The 17,851-nt window shown below is 35.0% G+C and overlaps 1 protein-coding gene across 1 annotated transcript; it reads left to right on the forward strand.

The window, feature by feature from the left end:
* The first annotated feature begins 232 nt into the window (after window positions 1–232).
* LOC122312833 (UPF0481 protein At3g47200-like) lies at window positions 233–1,537 on the forward strand. Its single transcript, XM_043127477.1, has one exon. It carries the CDS (start codon window positions 233–235, stop codon window positions 1,535–1,537), a length of 1,305 nt encoding a protein of 434 aa, XP_042983411.1.
* Window positions 1,538–17,851: the final 16,314 nt, after the last annotated feature.

The following is a 17,851-nucleotide window of genomic DNA, read 5'->3' on the forward strand; positions in this document are numbered from 1 at the left end:
TCCCCTTTCAACAATTCCTCCTTGTTTATTACAATTTTATACTGGGAAAGACCCACCTTAAGGCTCTGTAATATGTTTTGAACTGCTGTTCCTATATTTATGTTATGAAGTATCTTGCATTGAAAAAAAAAAAAGGAAAAGAAAAGAAAGTACAGCAAGTCAACAAAAAGCTGCGTTAAACGCTTCGAGATATCAGAATGAAAATGCAGAGTTGCTTAATGAGATCAAAGACATGTTAGAACGGTCGGAACCTCCCGTGTCAGCAGACTGCTGCATCTTCAGGGTTCCAAATCACCTTCGCAGATTGAACGAACAAGCTTTCTCTCCCGAGGTTATATCAATAGGGCCTTTTCACCATGGCAACGAAAAATTGGAAACCATGGAAAAATTCAAAGTGCAATACTTCAAAAGATTCATGCAACGGACCGAGTTAAAGGTGGATAATTTAGTCAGCAGTGTAAAGGATTGGGAAGGACGTGTACGTCGTTGTTATGCAGAGACTATTAAACATAGCAGTAAAAATTTGGCAAAAGTAATCCTGGTGGATGCGAGCTTCATTATCGAGTTTTTCTTGAGATTTTGGTTGCGTGAAGAAAGTCATGACTACCGTAGCTTGTTAAACTCGTGGTTGTGGACCATTATATGGTCGGACCTGATATTACTTGAAAATCAACTCCCTTTCTTTGTGATTGACAAATTATTCAACTTTGCATTTGAGTCTCACCCAAACTTACGTCCTAATTCCTTCGTTCAGTTGACCTTCTACTGCTTTAGGGTTGAGAACAGTCAGAAAATGTCTCCCAACAATATTCCTGATCTGAATATAAAACACTTTGCTGATTTGCGTAGAACCTTCTGGCTGCCTCCATTGCAGAGGATCCCACAAAGAAGCAGAAAATCAATTGACAATCTGTACTCTGCAAGTAAACTGCACGAGTCAGGAGTGGAGTTTAAGGTGGGTTCATCCAAATGCTTATTTGACTTGAAATTAAAAAACGGAGTGTTGGAACTTCCTTGCCTTAAGTTAGAAAATACCACAGACTCTCTTTATCGAAACCTGATCATGGCGTTGGAGCAATGTTACTATCTAAATGAGGCATATATCACGGATTATATTGTCCTCTTGGATCACCTTATCAACACTCCCAAAGATGTGGATTTACTTGTTCAGAAGGGTATCATTGTTAATTGGATAGGCCACAGTAATGCGGTGACATCCTTGATTAACAGTCTGAGCAGCGGCGTCGTATATCACGCGACCAACATCCACTACTATGAACTTTGTGAAGATTTGAAAGCATTTTACGAGGACCCTTGGCATAGTTGGAAGGCCAGCTTGAGACACGATTATTTTGGTACTCCTTTGAAAACTGCTTCTACCACTGCTGCTGTGACCTTGTTGGTGCTCACTCTCATACAGAGTGTATGCTCTATCCTCTCACTTCTGTTAGGTCAGAAGTGTAAGAATTCAACTAATTGTATTAGTATCAATATATTTAGTTGTTCATGTAGTACTGCTACTGCATGCATGCATTGACTATATTAAAGTACATCCATCCCGGCCATCGTGTTGTACATCATGATCACGTGGGACATTTTACTTGTTTTCTGATTGAGTATTAGTAATTGTGATCAGTGTACGTATTGGCATTAATTACTTGTGCGTGTATGATCTTTTTGGTCGCAAAGACGATCATTACAGCTTCCGGTGTACTCGCGTGAGTTCAAACTCCGATTCCATTTTTTATTCCCCACTTCAATTAAATGTTCTGCATATTAATTGGTCTCACGTATTCAGGAATTATAAGCCCTTTGTTATTTATTAGATGAAAGTAACGTGTGATGCACGTTTGCTTAGTTTATAATTTTTTTTGTTAATAATTAATTTTTTATTAATAAGGACGTAATGTTTTTGGTTAATTAAATAATAATGTAATATTTATGTAATTTATAAATAATTACACGTTGTGATATATTATAAAAGAAGAACATTAATAAAAGCTATAACATGATCCTATATATTATATCATTAGTTTTCAATTATAAACCAGTTCCTTTAAACCCAGTTGCACTAAAAAAATTCACCAAAAACATGCTAGGATAGTAAAAACAAACTTTCTTATTGATGACATTAAAAAGAAAGTTTAGTATGTTCAATGCATGTTGACACCACGAACATACAGCTCTAAATTATCATGCATAAAAAAATACCCAAAAGTCAAAAGGAATATATTTAGCCAAAAGGGAAAAATGTGGCACATCCAGAAAATTTGCCCTACACAGAAGTCAGTTCAGTAGTATCATCGAAATACTGATTTAATGATGTAGTAATATAATTTCTATATAAATAATTTACTCTTTTTAAGAAGAGGTGCAATCCAATCCAAGTACACTGGGTGAGGGTGCATACAAGAGAAAGCAACTCATTGGAGGAGGGAAGAGGGTAAACAAAGAGCCAAAGATACTCTTAAGCCAAATTTCTATTTGATGTTTGGAATGTAATAGAATTGTTCAGCAGCGTAAATGATGTTACTGTATCAGTTTTGATTTCAAAGTTCAATATCTTGAGGCCACTTGAGTACTAAAGGAAAGTCAAATGCTCCCAACTTCTTTTGAAACTGGCAGAAGTAGTTGAATTGTAAGATGTATAGAATGATTATACATTCTTCTTCATCATGTCAAATCGAGTAGCCTGAACCAAGCCCAACCACCCATAGTCAAAGAAATATGGAAAATAAATTACTAAATAAAATATGTGAAGATATGTTAGAAAGGCCAATTTGGAAGTAACTGCAGTGCCGTCATAGCATAGTGCTGCAAGCATGGCATTGGAAAGTGAGGTAAAGACTCAACATTCAATCCTTATCCTTTGGAAAAGGGTAAAAGCTAAGAGACAAATCAAACAATTATCGAATGACTGTAGAGAGAAAAGGGGAAAATTTGTAAAACAGTATTGAAAGCTAAGAGACAACCATAAATATTCTTGACAGAAAAATCTAATGCGTATAAAAATTTATTCAACTAAATGCGATGAAATAAGTGCAAAAATAAGATTATGATATGAATCCCCACAACATAGGCTCCATTTGAGTGACAAGAAAAGGAACTTTTTTAACGCATTGAAAGGCAGGGGGAGACTTTTTCTGAAATTTTGCGTATGGTGGTCTTAAAACCTTGTGGGTCCCATGAAAAAATATTTTACTGCAGTAAAATTTTTCCTTAAAAATCCCATCCAGCATTTTAGCAGGATTATGTCTCATATTATATATATACATATATATGCACACATTGTTGGCATGCATTCATCAAAGAAACTTGTTGCCATTTTTTCAGCAATCTTTTCTTGTAAACAAAAATAATGGAACAGTTGTGAAAATTCAATTTTGGTTTTATCCTTTTCTGCTTGAAATATGGTTAAGGCAATAAGACAACATCAAGATTTAACCAAGTTCAACAAAATGATAATAGCTCATTTCATAAAATTCTCCACCCAAAAATTCCTTATTTCTTATCCAGTCTAGTAAGTTCTTATCAAACTCCAAAGCAGAGGGCAATAGAGGCCTACCTCAGTCATTCTACGAATAAGCTACTAAGAGGATCAAAAACTTCGGAAAATTGTTCAACAGTTCAAGAAAATAAATTCTAATGAATTAATTAGGCACAAAAAAATAATCTACTATCCAATCACCTATCATCTATTTCGTAATTCAATATCATATTGTATATAAAAAGTATATAAAAAGAAGTTCACATTCTAGAAGTAGAACTATATCCTTACAAAGAAGGCACCTAAAGAATAATATCAATGAAGTTGTTCTCTGTTATCATGTCATATTCTAGCACATTGCAATAAATTCTAGTCCATTCAGTTGAGAAAAATGGCAATCGTAGGTTAACTTCATTAGTCCAGTTGAGAAGCTGTTAACACTTGGGGGAAGAGCCCAGTAATCAAGCAAAGACCTTATCTGTATAGAACTCAAATATGGTATGACAAGCCCCAACGTCCAACTAAGAAATGGTGGTTGTCCCATGTCCTTTTTAACATCCTAATACTTAACCTAACCAAACTGAAAATTAAAAAGGAAAGCCATATCCAAAAGGAGACTTTTTCAAGAAGCAAAGACCATGAATGATGATAACTGTTTGAGAAGGCTTGAACCTCTTATTTAACCAACGAAGAGCAAGTATATAAAATGCAAAGATGTGAAAACAGAATAATTAGGACAACTGGTTTGTATTTACATCATAGTAGTTCTTACTAAGGTTTATCCATACGACCACCACAAGGCCCCAACACATGAAGTTGATATCAATAAGTTCCTTCTAGATAAAAATATTTCTCTTGAGTACTGCCCCATTACAATTAAGAACTTAGAGTCTTAACTAAACTTAGCAACTGAAAAGTGAGACAATGAAAAAACTCAAATCAGTCTCTTTTTCACAAAATCTTGCACAAAAGATTCAGAGACTAACATCAGCAGGCAAGGACGAGTAAATGCTATGGAGTTCTATATAATTTTTATCCCACAGTCATTGCAAAGGGTATATAGTTACTACCATTAAAATCAGGACCCTTAATTTAAACTGAGCTCTTAAAATTCCCTTCTTCCAAGACTAAAAACATCCAACTGGAATTATACTGGTCTTGCCATCGGTCTAAAGGAGTCATGATTATCTTCCAAGTTTGTTGAGGATGCGCCTTTAGGAAGTGCAACCATGTGTGTACCGCTTTCTTATTTTGACCCAGTCAAATGTCCGATATGTTTGTCACTAACCATAAAGAAGGGAATGTAGCTTCCATCAATCAACTCATTCGTAAAATACTGACGGTTCAAAGGTAGAGCATTTCTGACGGTTCAATTTCAATCATTCTCAGTTCATCCCCTCTACTACCTAAAGGTTTACCACGAAAACCTCTTTTTGAAAATTTTGAGTACATTATGTATATTCATAGATAAAGAAAAGGCAACGAAGATTCATGGTTTCAGTCTTCCTTTAGTTCATTTTCAACAATACTAAAGTAATTAATTAAATCCCTCATTTTAAAAGTATTTCTCTGCTACAAACCACTGAAACACATATTGTTGATCGTAATTGGGGGAAAAGTGTGCCATACTAACATCTGCGAAGAGCATAAACTGAACAGAGTTCAACTTAATTATTCAAAATCCACAACCATGAGCTCATAAACACTAACGAAAAATAATCAGCGATGCAAAATTAAAATAAAACCAAAACCGTGGAGTTTGCACCAAGGAAAACGTTTAAAGATGAAAAGAAAGAGTATATGGAAACAAAACTGAGGGAAAAAAAAGATAGAAAGGAAAAATAGAGGTATGAGAGTTAATGATAAAGAAACTCACGACTGCAACTCCGCCACTGAGGATCACGTACTTGAAGCTCTTCTCCGCCATCGATGAAAATTGGGAAAGATTTTTCCCTAGGTCGTGCGTTGTGCTAGACAAATTGGTTTTGGAGAGAGAAACGAATGAGGAGATGTAAAATAGAGAAGACGTAAAGGTACGGAAGAAATTAGGGCTGAGCACCGACAGATCGGAGTCGGTATTTAGGTCCTTCGACTCTGACTTTGTCGTAGGCTGAGTCTAACCTCCGACTCCGACTCCGACTCCGAAGGATATATGCTCTGCTCTGGCTCCAAATCCGACTTGTCGGAGCTGAGTCGGGATGGAGTCAGTGAGACAGTGAGAGGGCAGTGGACACCGTACGATGACCCAGATCTGCGACGGCGTGGGGACTCAGCCAAGTTGGGAATTGGGTCTGTGATCAAAGATATATCCCCTGGGGGTGGGGACTCGGGGCGACGGCCGACGGGGACTACCGAGTGCCGACTGGGGCACCTGAAAACAGAGCTTCAAAAAAACCAACAAACATATCAACAACCAAACCCATAACAGATAAAAGAGAAATCAAAACAACTAAAACAAATAATATGATCAAAAATAATATTGTGGCGCTGGAGAACGAAGAGAATAAGTGGGGCACCGACTACAATTTCAAGCCCATATCCATGAATCAAACACTAGAGAGAGAGAGAGAGGAGATACCGGAGAAGTCGTCAGAGGCTGGGTCTGCGCCGTTTCGTGGGGGCTGAGGGAGTCGAAGGCTAGGGCTGCACTGTTTCATGGGGGCTGAGTGACAGGTGACTGAACTTTGAAAGTAAACCCTAATCAAACACTATCAGACTTCAGTGTCGAGGGGGGGGGGGGGGGAATAATTAAACTGGTCTTGAGTCGGGAGTCCTGATTGAAGTAAACGGCGCCGTTTACCTACAAAATGGCACCATTTTACTACAATTAACTCTGTTTTGGTATTTTCAGCCTTTTTTTTTTAAACCCTAAATCAAATATTAATTTTGTTTTAATACTATATATATTAACTATACTATTATATATAATATAACTATATATTATATAAGTATAACTATATATATTATATAAGTATAAATATATATAGTCTAATGACTCTAATACTATACAGTATATATATAGTTATATAGTATATATTATATATATATAAACTATACTATATATATAATAGTATAATATATAAAATAAAATAAGATATTTGATATTAAAATAAGGTATAGTAACTTATATAGTAACTTATAGTAAATTAGTAATATAAATTAACTATATAAGGTATAGTTATATAAAATATGTAAATATATATGATTAATGTATAAAAAATAAATAGTATAGTAACTATATATTATATAAGCCCTCAATATATATAGTATATATATAATCTATAATTATATATAATATAACTATATATTATATATTAACTTATAGTAAACTAGTAATGTAAAATATAAAATAAGCTATAGTAACTTTTATAGTAACTATATAGTCTATATTAACTTATATTAAATTAGTAATATAAAATATAAAATAAGCTATAGTAACTTATATAGTAACTATATTATTATATAGTAACTTATAGTAAATTAGTAATGTCAATTAACTATATAAGGTATAGTTATATAAAACATATAAATATATATGATTAATGCATAAAAAATACATAGTATAGTAACTATATACTATATAAGCCCTATATACTATATAAGCCCTTAATATATATAGTATATATATAATCTATAATTCTATATAATATAACTATATATTATATATTGACTTATAGTAAACTAGTAATGTAAATTATAAAATAAGCTATAGTAACTTATATAGTAACTTATAGTAAATTAGTAATGTAAATTAACTATATAAGGTATAGTTATATAAAATATATAAATATATATGATTAATGCATAAAAAATACATAGTATAGTTACTATATATTATATAAGCCCTTAATATATATAGTATATATATAATCTATAATTATATATAATATAACTATATATTATATATAATATATTGACTTATAGTAAACTAGTAATGTAAAATATAAAATAAGTTATAGTAATTTATATAGTAACTTATAGTAAATTAGTAATATAAATTAACTATATAGGATATAGTAACTTATATAGTAACTATATTAACTTATAGTAACTTATAGTAAATTAGTAATGTAAATGAACTATATAAGGTATAGTAATTAGTAACTTATAGTGTAACTATATTAACTTATAATAACTTATAGTAAATAGTAATGTAAATTAACTTATAGTAACTATATTAACTTATATTATTTATTATAATGTTTATACATTATTATTTATTAGATGCTAATATATTGATAGTACATATTTTTATAAAATATGCACAATATCGGAGTCGGAGTAGAAGTCGGGGTCGGAGTTAGATTGGAAGTCGGAGTCGGATCGGAGCGGATTCGGAGTCAGGACACCTCCACCTCCACCTCCACCTCCGACTCCGACTCTGACTCCAACTTTTAGTGGAAAAAGAAATTCCAAATCCGACTCCAATTTGTTGGAGTTGGAGCGGAGCCGAATTTTTAAATTTTTGCTCAGCCCTAGAAGAAATTAAAGAAAATATAATAAATGAAGTTAACGGATTTAGTAAACGGAGTTCAACTTTAACGGTAAAATAATGCATTTCCGTTAAAACAACAAATTTATATTAGATAGCCCTTTTTATATATAAAGATATATGAAAAATATATAATATAGTCTATAGATCATTGTGTTGCGCGCCCAGTGTTCAGGAAATTCAGATGGTATTCACGGGCGTTCTTTTAAAAGTTGCTTGTCCCACGCGAAGATTTTACAAGCTAGCTAGCTAGCCTTTCTACCATTAATATACAACACAGGCACGCACGAGTAATCATGTAGCTAGTTGGCCGGATTGATGGATCACAAATCAAAAGTTAGAATCAAAGGATAAGTCAAAACTTATGTATTGTTTATTGCATTAGAAATGACAACCGCACGATCGTTAACTCAATTCGTAAGAGTACTTTTGTAACGAAACTTGTAATATCTTTAGGATTTTTCTCTGAAAAGAGATGGAAAATGTTACAAATTAAGATTTGGCCGGTGGGAATATGCATGTACTCATGTTTGTAATTTAAATATTGCGCGCGATCATCAGTACCATTATCATTTCTAGAAATGACATCATGATCATAACAACTTCTGTCCGTAAACAAGGCCATGAATAAGGGATGGGACAATAACATTGATCATGATCATGATATTTTTTTTTTTTTTTTGATATCTTTGGGTGAGATCAACTTACGCGCACCTCGACTAATCTCACGGGGCCCTGAAGTTAACGGTAAGGTAATTATCCAGTGGTTCTGAGGGGACTCGAACTAGTGACCATTGAGGAGCAAACCCAAGGCCTGACCAATTGAGCTACCCCTCATGATTTGATCATGATTATGATATGATGTGTACATTATATATATGCTTCCAAAAGCTACCCCGCGGCCAAGTCAATATAGGCTATGATCATTACATCCAAACTATAAAAATTAAGAAAATTAATTACCCCTTAAGTCATATATATTAATGAGACATTGAATCAGAAGTAAATATTATAATAGAAAGAAAATTAATTAATTAGTAATTTTCAGCCATGACAAATAAAAACTTTATATATTGATTAGAAATTACTCACAGCAAATGTTGATTTAATTGAGGCCAGGGTGAGTTGACAGAGTCAAAGTATGAGTCTTTTTTTTGGTTAATTAACTAAAAAGTTGAGCCTAATCGATCAACCTAATTAAGTTGACAGAATTATTTTGAAGTATTCGCAATTCATGACATCCTTGAAAATTAATAAATCAGTCCATATATATATAATAATTAGATCGAAAATGCAGAAAATTGAAAGAGATAGAATCGAAATTCTGAATTCTCTTCGTGGCAAATATATAATCGATCAGCACCCTTCAACCCATACGCCGCACTATGGTTCTGATCGTCGATCAGAAACAGGCTTTGAAGAGGCAGTAGCAGCTAAAATATCCAACCTGAACAATAATTAACAATCAAATTATCTCTAAAATAAGAAAATGTGATAATTAGTAGGCAGTGCAGTTCTTAATAAGGAGAATAATTCGCACGTACGTACTCCTACAGACCATGCAGGACAACAACCCAGGCCAGATTGATCTGGGATATAGTCACCGGACTCTGCCGGTCAATGACGACTAGCGGACGGATCTGTAAAGAAATTAAGAGAAATCGAGTGAAGAACGAACGTACCAGTCCTCGACGCAGCCAGTACTTTCTTGGGTGCGGTCTGAAGCATGAGCAATTGTAGGTTGTTGAGGATGGGATTGGGCCGGCGGAGGTTGATGAGGTGATTCCGGTGAGCCTGGACCTGGACGTGTGGTCATGGGATAAAGATGTATATCGACGCCAAAAGGAGTGGGCCTCTGCGGGTTGGAAGAACTCATTTGATCCATTTTGATGGTTTTTTCATGTTGAGCAATGCTTTTAATTAACCTGGGAAGGGGCATCCCCTTTTAATCATTTGACCTGGATCTCAACAAGCCCATCCTCCTTTGGATGGAGAGGGATGAAGTGATGTGGAGACAGCATTCAAAGGTTTTATGGCTAAGAGAAGGGGATCAAAATTCAAGGTATTTTCACATGAAAGCATCTCAAAGGAGGAAAAAGAATAGATTGAGAAGAATTCAAGATGAGCAGGGGCAGTGGCATGAGCGGTCCGGCATGGATAATGTAATTCTTGATTACTTTAGAGAGTTGTTTACTTCTTCAAGTCCAAATGATTCTCTAGAGTTTCTACATGTTTTAAGGGGAAGAGTGACTCCTCACATGAATGATGATTTAAGAAGAACATATACTGAAGAGGAGGTTAAGGCAGCGCTACATCAGATGCACCCTTCAAAGGCTTCGGGTCCGGATGGCATGTCGCCAATTTTTTTTCCAAAAATATTGGCATATGGTGGGTGGATCAGTGACTGCAGCTGTTTTGAATGCCCTCAACTCAGGTTCTTTTCCATCATCTCTTAATCATACCTTTATTTCTTTGATCCCAAAGCAAAAGTCTCCAACTAGAGTAACGGATTATAGGCCGATTAGTTTATGTAATGTGGCCTATAAGTTGATCGCTAAAGTTATTGCAAATAGGCTGAAATTGGTATTACCTAGTATTATTGGAGAATATCAAAGTGCTTTTGTGCCGGGGCGTTTAATTACGGATAATGTTCTTATAGCTTATGAATTAATTCATTACTTGAGGCAAAAGATGTCAGGAAAACAGGGTTTTATGTCTTTGAAATTGGATATGAGTAAAGCGTATGATCGGGTGGAGTGGGGTTTTTTAAAATCTATCATGGAGGTGTTGGGTTTCAATGACGAGTTTGTAAAGTTGATTATGCTGTGTGTTAGTTCAGTTTCCTTTTCGGTGCTTATTAATGGTGAACCGAAGGGCCCTATAACCCCTTCAAGAGGTCTTAGACAGGGGGACCCATTGTCCCCCTATCTTTTTGTCTTATGTTCTGAGGGCTTAACCAGTTTATTAAAGGAAGCTGGATTGAGGAAGCAACTTTCAGGAGTTAAAATTTGCAGAGGGGCTCCGAATATCACTCACTTACTGTTGGGATGATAGTTTGGTGTTTGGTAAGGCTAAATCTGAAGAGAATAGAAGGGTTTAAGCAATTCTGTTAAAATATGAGGCAGTTTCTGGTCAAAGGATTAATAAAGAGAAAGCATCCATGGTTTTTAGTGGTAATGTGCCGAGTGAAACCCGAGAAGAGATTAAAAATTTATGGGGTAATTCTGAAATTCAGCAATATGACAAGTATCTGGGGTTACCACATTTTGTGGGAAGATCAAAGAACCGAGCATTCCAAGTCATTAAACATAGAGTATGGCAGAAACTGCAAATGTGGAAAGAAAAGTTGCTTTCTCAAGGGGGAAAGGAAATCTTGTTAAAGGCAGTGGTGCTTTCAATTCTATCATATTCTATGAGTTGTTTTCTTCTTCCTTCAAGCTTATGTGATGAGTTGGAGGCCATGATGGCTCGGTTTTGGTGGTGACAGAAAGATAACGAGAGGAAAATACATTGGTTAAGTTGGAACAAAATGTGTGCAGCTAAAGCTTGGGGAGGTTTGGGTTTTAAAAAGCTGAGAATTCATAACTTGGCTATGTTAGCGAAAGAAGGTTGGAGGTCGCTCCAAGATGAAAATTCCCTACTGCATAGGTTGCTAAAGTCTAAGTATTTTACTTCTTCAAACTTCTTGACAGCTGGTTTGGGAAGGTCTCATTCCTTTTCTTGGAGAGGGATTTGGGAGGCAAGAAAATGGGTAGTTGATGGCTACAGATGGAGGATTGGGGATGGAAATTCTGTTAATATTTGGTTGGATAAATGGATTCTGGGTCCTCTTTCTTTGGTGAAGGAAGGGGTTGAGATTAGGGAGGGCACTGAAATGGAAAGTGTAAATACTTTATTTTCTGGAAATTCTAGATTATGGGATAGGGAAAAACTTAGAGCTCTCTTTAATCCAAGAATAGTAAGGGATATTTTGAAACTGACTTTTGGGGCTGTGAATGATGAAGATAAAAGGGTATGGGGCTTTGAAAGAAGTGGTTTATTTAGTGTTAAAAGCTGCTACCGGTTCATTATGGAAAGTCAAGGGCCTAATGAAGCTGAATCCTCTACGGCTGCTGCCCATAAACTGGTTTGGAAAAATATTTGGAAGATGCCGGTTCCTCACAAGATAAAAATATTTGCTTGGCGAGCTTGCAAGGATGGACTGCCTACAAAGTCAAATTTATTGTTGAAGCATGTTCCTATTAATCAAATCTGTAGTTTCTTCAATGAAAAAGAAGAAGGAATCCTTCATGCTTTGGTGGAATGTAAGTTGTTGGAAGATTCTTGGTTGAAACTGTTACCTACGCTAATTTCAGAATCTTATTCAAGTATTATAGATATAGCTTTCAAATTTTGTAAGGCTAATCTTTGGGAAAGCTTATCTATTTTTTTCTCTGTGGCCTGGGGTTTTTGGTATAGGCGGAATAAATTTTTCCATGATCAGATTGTCATTTCTCCTCACAATGCAGCTGAGCATGCTTTATCTCTGTTAAAGAATTATAAAGATGTATATAAAAGGAATAGAAGGCAGGTGCAAGACTTTTATAAATGGAAGATGCCTCAAGGGGACTTTTTAAAGTTGAATGTGGATGGATCTCTATGTGTTGAATCTGGAAATGCAGGTGCAGGAGCTATTCTCCGAGGCAGAAGGGGCAGAACGTTGCTGGCTGCATCCATACCAGAAGTGGCAGTTGATGATGTTGAGCACATTGAACTTCTGGCTATTTTCCGTGGTTTGCAACTTTGTGCAGGTATGGGTATTACTCATATACAAGTGGAAAGTGATTGCCTCTTGGTTATTGAAGCTTTAAATCAAGATAGCATGTCCAACTCTTTGTTTGGGGGGATTTATTATGAGATTAAACAGTTGTCTGCTCTGTTTGGGGAATGTTTGTTTACACATGCTTATAGGGAAGCTAATATGGCTGCTCATTCTTTAGCTCAATATGGTAGGAATGTTGGTAGTATTACCACATTGTGGGATTGTATTCCGGACTTTCTATCTCAAACCTTATGGTTTGATTTATGTCTGTAATCTTCTCTTTTATTTAATGAAGTTTGAAGTTTGAATATCAAAAAAAATAATTAACCTGGGAAGGAAGCTAGGGACGGACAAGCTAGCTGCTACCTACCTCCGTCAACACATATACATCATTGAGCTGCTAATTATCAGGTAAATCCAAGTCAAGCCAGGTTAATTTGGATTCTCATAAACGAGAAATCAAACATATTATATATATATATATATAATAAACTGATCAACGAAATTAAATAATTAAGAAGACTCCTGATAAATTCATGATATATAAGAAATTAATATGAAATATAAATATAATATATATATATTTTAATGAGAAGTAGCGCAAACTAATATTGATTTGATTAATATTAATTTCACGGTGGCCAGTTAATTTAATTAATTTCCAAGACCTGGTAAAAAGTTGTAGGGAACTCAAAAGGAAAATTCGAAATGTTGAAGAAACCGACATCCTTTAATTTGCTCTCATCTACTTCTTACTACAATATTAATTCTTCAATTGACCTTTTCTTCTTGACTATTGTTTCTAATCATTCATTTCAGAACAAATTTATTGCATGTGAACCTATGGACAATGACTGTTTATCCGGGCCAGATTTTTTCACGGCCTAGTCTGGAACCCGGATACCCAGATTCCAGTTTTGGATTTCGGCCTGGATTTGATCCGGGCCGGAACCCGCATCATTAAAACCGGATTTATTCGTTCCATAATCATAACCTGGTTTAACCGGGTTGGTATATAAGCTCTATTTCGTTACACTCACTCTCGTCTCCCCGTCTTCTCTCTCTCTCTCTCTCTCTCTCTCTCTCTCTCTCTCTCTCTCTTACAGGTGAAACCCTAGCTGTCGTATCCTTCGTTCTTCACTCCTCACCAATGAAAATGAGTATGCCGTATATCACCTGCGATGCCCTACATTTCCCTGCCCCCCGATTCACTGTCTTTCATCTGCTCTCTCTCTCTCTCTCTCTCTCAACCCTAGCAACGAAACCCTAGCTGCTGCCGTGATGATCTCAACCCCCCCTCTCTACGCCCACCGATACACTCATACCCATCAAGCTCTCAAACCCATCTCTTACCGACATCCATTCGAGCCTTCTAGATTCGGTAAGCCTCTCCATTTCTCTCTTCATTTGGGCATTTTTTGGGCTCTCACTGGTCATTCAAGTAAGGCCCCCACCTCCTTCTGCATTTTTTTTCTCATTCTTCAACCTTAGATGTAAAGGTTTAGTATCAGTCGGAGTAAAGGTTTCTGGGATGGGTTCGTTTCTTTTTTTTTTTGTTGCTTTTACCCTGTTTTTCTTCATGGAGCAAAATGGAGACAAGGTTTTTTTTTTCCCGTTAATCGGAATAGAAAAACATGTAAAGAATGAGATTTATCGTTGGGAGGCAAAAAAAAGTTGGGTTTTTGGTAATAAGGTTGAGATCTAGATTGATTTCACTCATGTGTGAGCTCAGTAAAGATTTCCAATACTAGCCACAGATTCGTTTATTTCATGTTGGAGATTTCTATGAATCTGTGTGCTAGTATTGAAATGGTTCAAACATCTTTGGCCTCGGATCCAGTGGTAAAGAGATTAGTTGATAGATTTTGTCTTGTCTTGATTTTTACTTATCAAAAAAAGGATTTTGTCTTGTCCTGATTCTTCTCAGGTGGATGGCTATGTTAAGATATTAGAATAGTTTGATAAGCATGTGAAGCGATTAGGAAATGTCAAGTTAGAGAGATGTCTTTCGTCTGGCCTCTAGGTCTCTTATTATTTATTATATGGAGTGAGTTTTACAAGCTGTAGTACCCAAGAATTTGATCTGATTTGCTTATGAACAACTGTTACAAGTTGCATGCTTTTCAACACACACTGCATCCAATGCCTATGTTATTTCTTATTCGCTGACAGATAAGGTTTTTGTTTCAGAAAATTGATTCGTAAAAGTCTAAAATCCTGTTTGTTGATGGGGTTCTCGACAGTGGGATTGGAGCTATCTTTGGGTTTGGCTCTCTCAAAGTTGCATGTATTGTCATGATGATCATGATCTGTAGGATATTTCAAGATGCAGCATGCTGAAGAATTCTCTTTAAGATTTGAGGATGTTTTGTGTCAGGATAGTCTAGGCAATGCTTAATATTATCAATGAGTAGAATTTGATATTGCCATCTTTACTTCTCAAAAAATGCTTCCCATTCTCTCCTTAAGAAAATTTCAAACTTGTGTTTCAGTTATGCAGGTTTAGGTGTGTTCTTTTGCAAGTTTAATGATTCCTTTCAACATTTTGAGACTACATCTTTCCCTGTACTGTTATTGGATTTCTGAAGAGCAATGTCAATTTTTATAGTCCTTTGGGTGTAGTGGTAGTGGGAATGTTCTTACCAAATTAGTTCATGTTTGTTGTTGTATTGGAGTTTAATTAAAGCAATGTATGTGTTTTATAATGTTCTAAGCAAATCAGTTCAAACAATGTAATATGTAGTAGATTTTTTTTTTCTTTTTTGGTTAATTAGTTGTTTATAGCGTTAGCTGATATGTATGTGTTAATTATAATTAGTTGATATTTTTATTAGTATGGACAATGATATAAAAAATATAAGCTTTTATAAACAAAAAAAATTTTGCATTTCAACAATGGTTATTGAAAAAATTGCAATAAATATTGGATTTTTGAGAAACATTTTTTCAACATAAAAAAATTAATAACAGAGATTTCAGTAGAAAAAAAAAAAAAAAACCCCGGGTTTGATCCGGAACCCGGATTTCCGGGTTATAAAAACTCAGATCAATTAGGATTTCGGACCGGGTCATAATCCGAGTATAACTGGGCCAGAACCCGGTCTGGATTTTGAACCCAGTTTCCAGCCCGGGTATACCTGGATACCCGGTCCGAAACTCAGTTGAACATCCCTATGGACCGTGTAATCTGTACTTATAATAAAATTCAACCAATTAATTGCAATATGCAGGTTGACTTTTCTGGAATCAATAATTATAACTTCTTTCTTTGTAATTGTACCTCTCCCGATTGTTTTCTTCTTTAATTTTGCCTTTAATGTTGCATCTGCTGTCATAATCGATCACAGCTTCTGAGAAAAGAAGCTAATTATAATTTATGTTTATTTGGCCTTGATATAATATATATAATTTTTACATTCTAAAATTATCTTTTTAAAAAAAAAATTAAAAAAAAAAATACACACTTCTCACCTATCACAGTGTATGTAGAATTACTAAAGAAAAATAAATGATTTAAAAAAGAAAATCCCAACAACTAACAAGTAACAATTACAGTGGGTATAATTCGATGTTTACACATATGGTTCCTGCTTCTTCTTCTTCTTCTTTTCCTTTTTTTTTTTTTTTTTTTCTTCTTCTTCTTCTTTCCTTCTTCACAACAATAAGACATTTATAGATAAATTAGCATATACAAAATACAAGTTCACTAAGATGTGAGTCCACTACAGTCTTCTAAAAGCTAAAACACATTACAACACACAAAAAAAAAAAAAAAAAAAAACAAAATTGATCAAAGCCAAAATATTGGCTCTCATCCAATTCCCACAAAGGAATATGGCTTGGTGACAGTTTTTAAATAGTCTGATGAACAAACTATAAAGTAGCAGTTAGAAGCTGTAGTAAAGAGGGGTGTGTTGCAACACGTTGGTCTGAACTAGTTGGAAGGAACTGTCGTATCCACTTTTCACTCAATCATTGGTTAGGGAAAGCGAAACATAGGAAAGCAACGGGGAATTGAGACGAATCACCGACAAGGGGTCACCATTGGCGGTGACGGCGCGTGGAGCACACACTGCACCTAGAGAGGAGTGGATGGTCGGAACAGAAAGATCAAATGCCGTTGATCCCGACATTACTGTGTGTGGCAACAAGAAGCATCCCCAAAAGCAGCGTGAAGCTTGTGCACAACTAGGGGTGTAAAAAAAATAGTGAACCGGTAAACTGGACCAAACTAGTGAGTTTAGTTTGGTACCGAGTTTGGTTCGGTCTGGTACCAGTTTTATTTTTCTTAAAACAAGTCAAAATTAGTCTGGTTCCGGTTTTTCTTTTTCTAAAATCGGACTATATTGGACCGGTTCATATATATTTTAATTTTTTATATAATATATAATTATATATAAAATAGTTTTGTATTATATGATAAATTATTAATTAATATAATATTAAATTTTAAAATCTTATATCACTATAATCTATAATACAATTATAATATATATTATAATATACTACAATATATTATCACTATAGTATTATATACTATAATATATTATATTATATATATATTATATAATATACTATATTAAAACCGGAAAACTGGATTGAAAACTGGTAAATTCGGAGTACCAATTTAGGAGGATAACTGGTGCGTAATCGGTTTTAAAAAAACAAACTGGTGCATACCGCTTCAGTCCTAAATTTTATCCAAAACTAGATCAGACTAGGGGTGTGCTCCGATTCCGACTAAGTCGGAATCGGAACCCCGACTTCCGATTCCGACTTTTGTCGGAATCGAAATCGAGCTCCGATTCCGATTCCGACTGGAATCGGAGTTCGCCTCTGTTCGGAAGTCGGAATTCCGACTACCGATCGGAATTCCGACTTCCGATGAGGCGGAATTCCGACTCCAGTCGGAATTCCGAATTCCGATCGGTAGTCGGAATTCCGACTTCTTTAGTATGATAGGTTTTATCTTATTTTAAATTTAATTATATACTAATTTATGTATTAGTTTAATGTGATTAATCAAAAAGTAAATTTTAACTTGAAATAATATTAATTTAAATTTATGATT

Source organism: Carya illinoinensis, chromosome 6, assembly GCF_018687715.1.
Source record: "Carya illinoinensis cultivar Pawnee chromosome 6, C.illinoinensisPawnee_v1, whole genome shotgun sequence".
NCBI classification, from domain to species: domain Eukaryota; kingdom Viridiplantae; phylum Streptophyta; class Magnoliopsida; order Fagales; family Juglandaceae; genus Carya; species Carya illinoinensis.

Bases quoted from the DNA above. Each gene is read 5' to 3' on its own strand.
- LOC122312833 (XM_043127477.1), top strand. From the start codon at position 233: ATGTTAGAACGGTCGGAACCTCCCGTGTCAGCAGACTGCTGCATCTTC.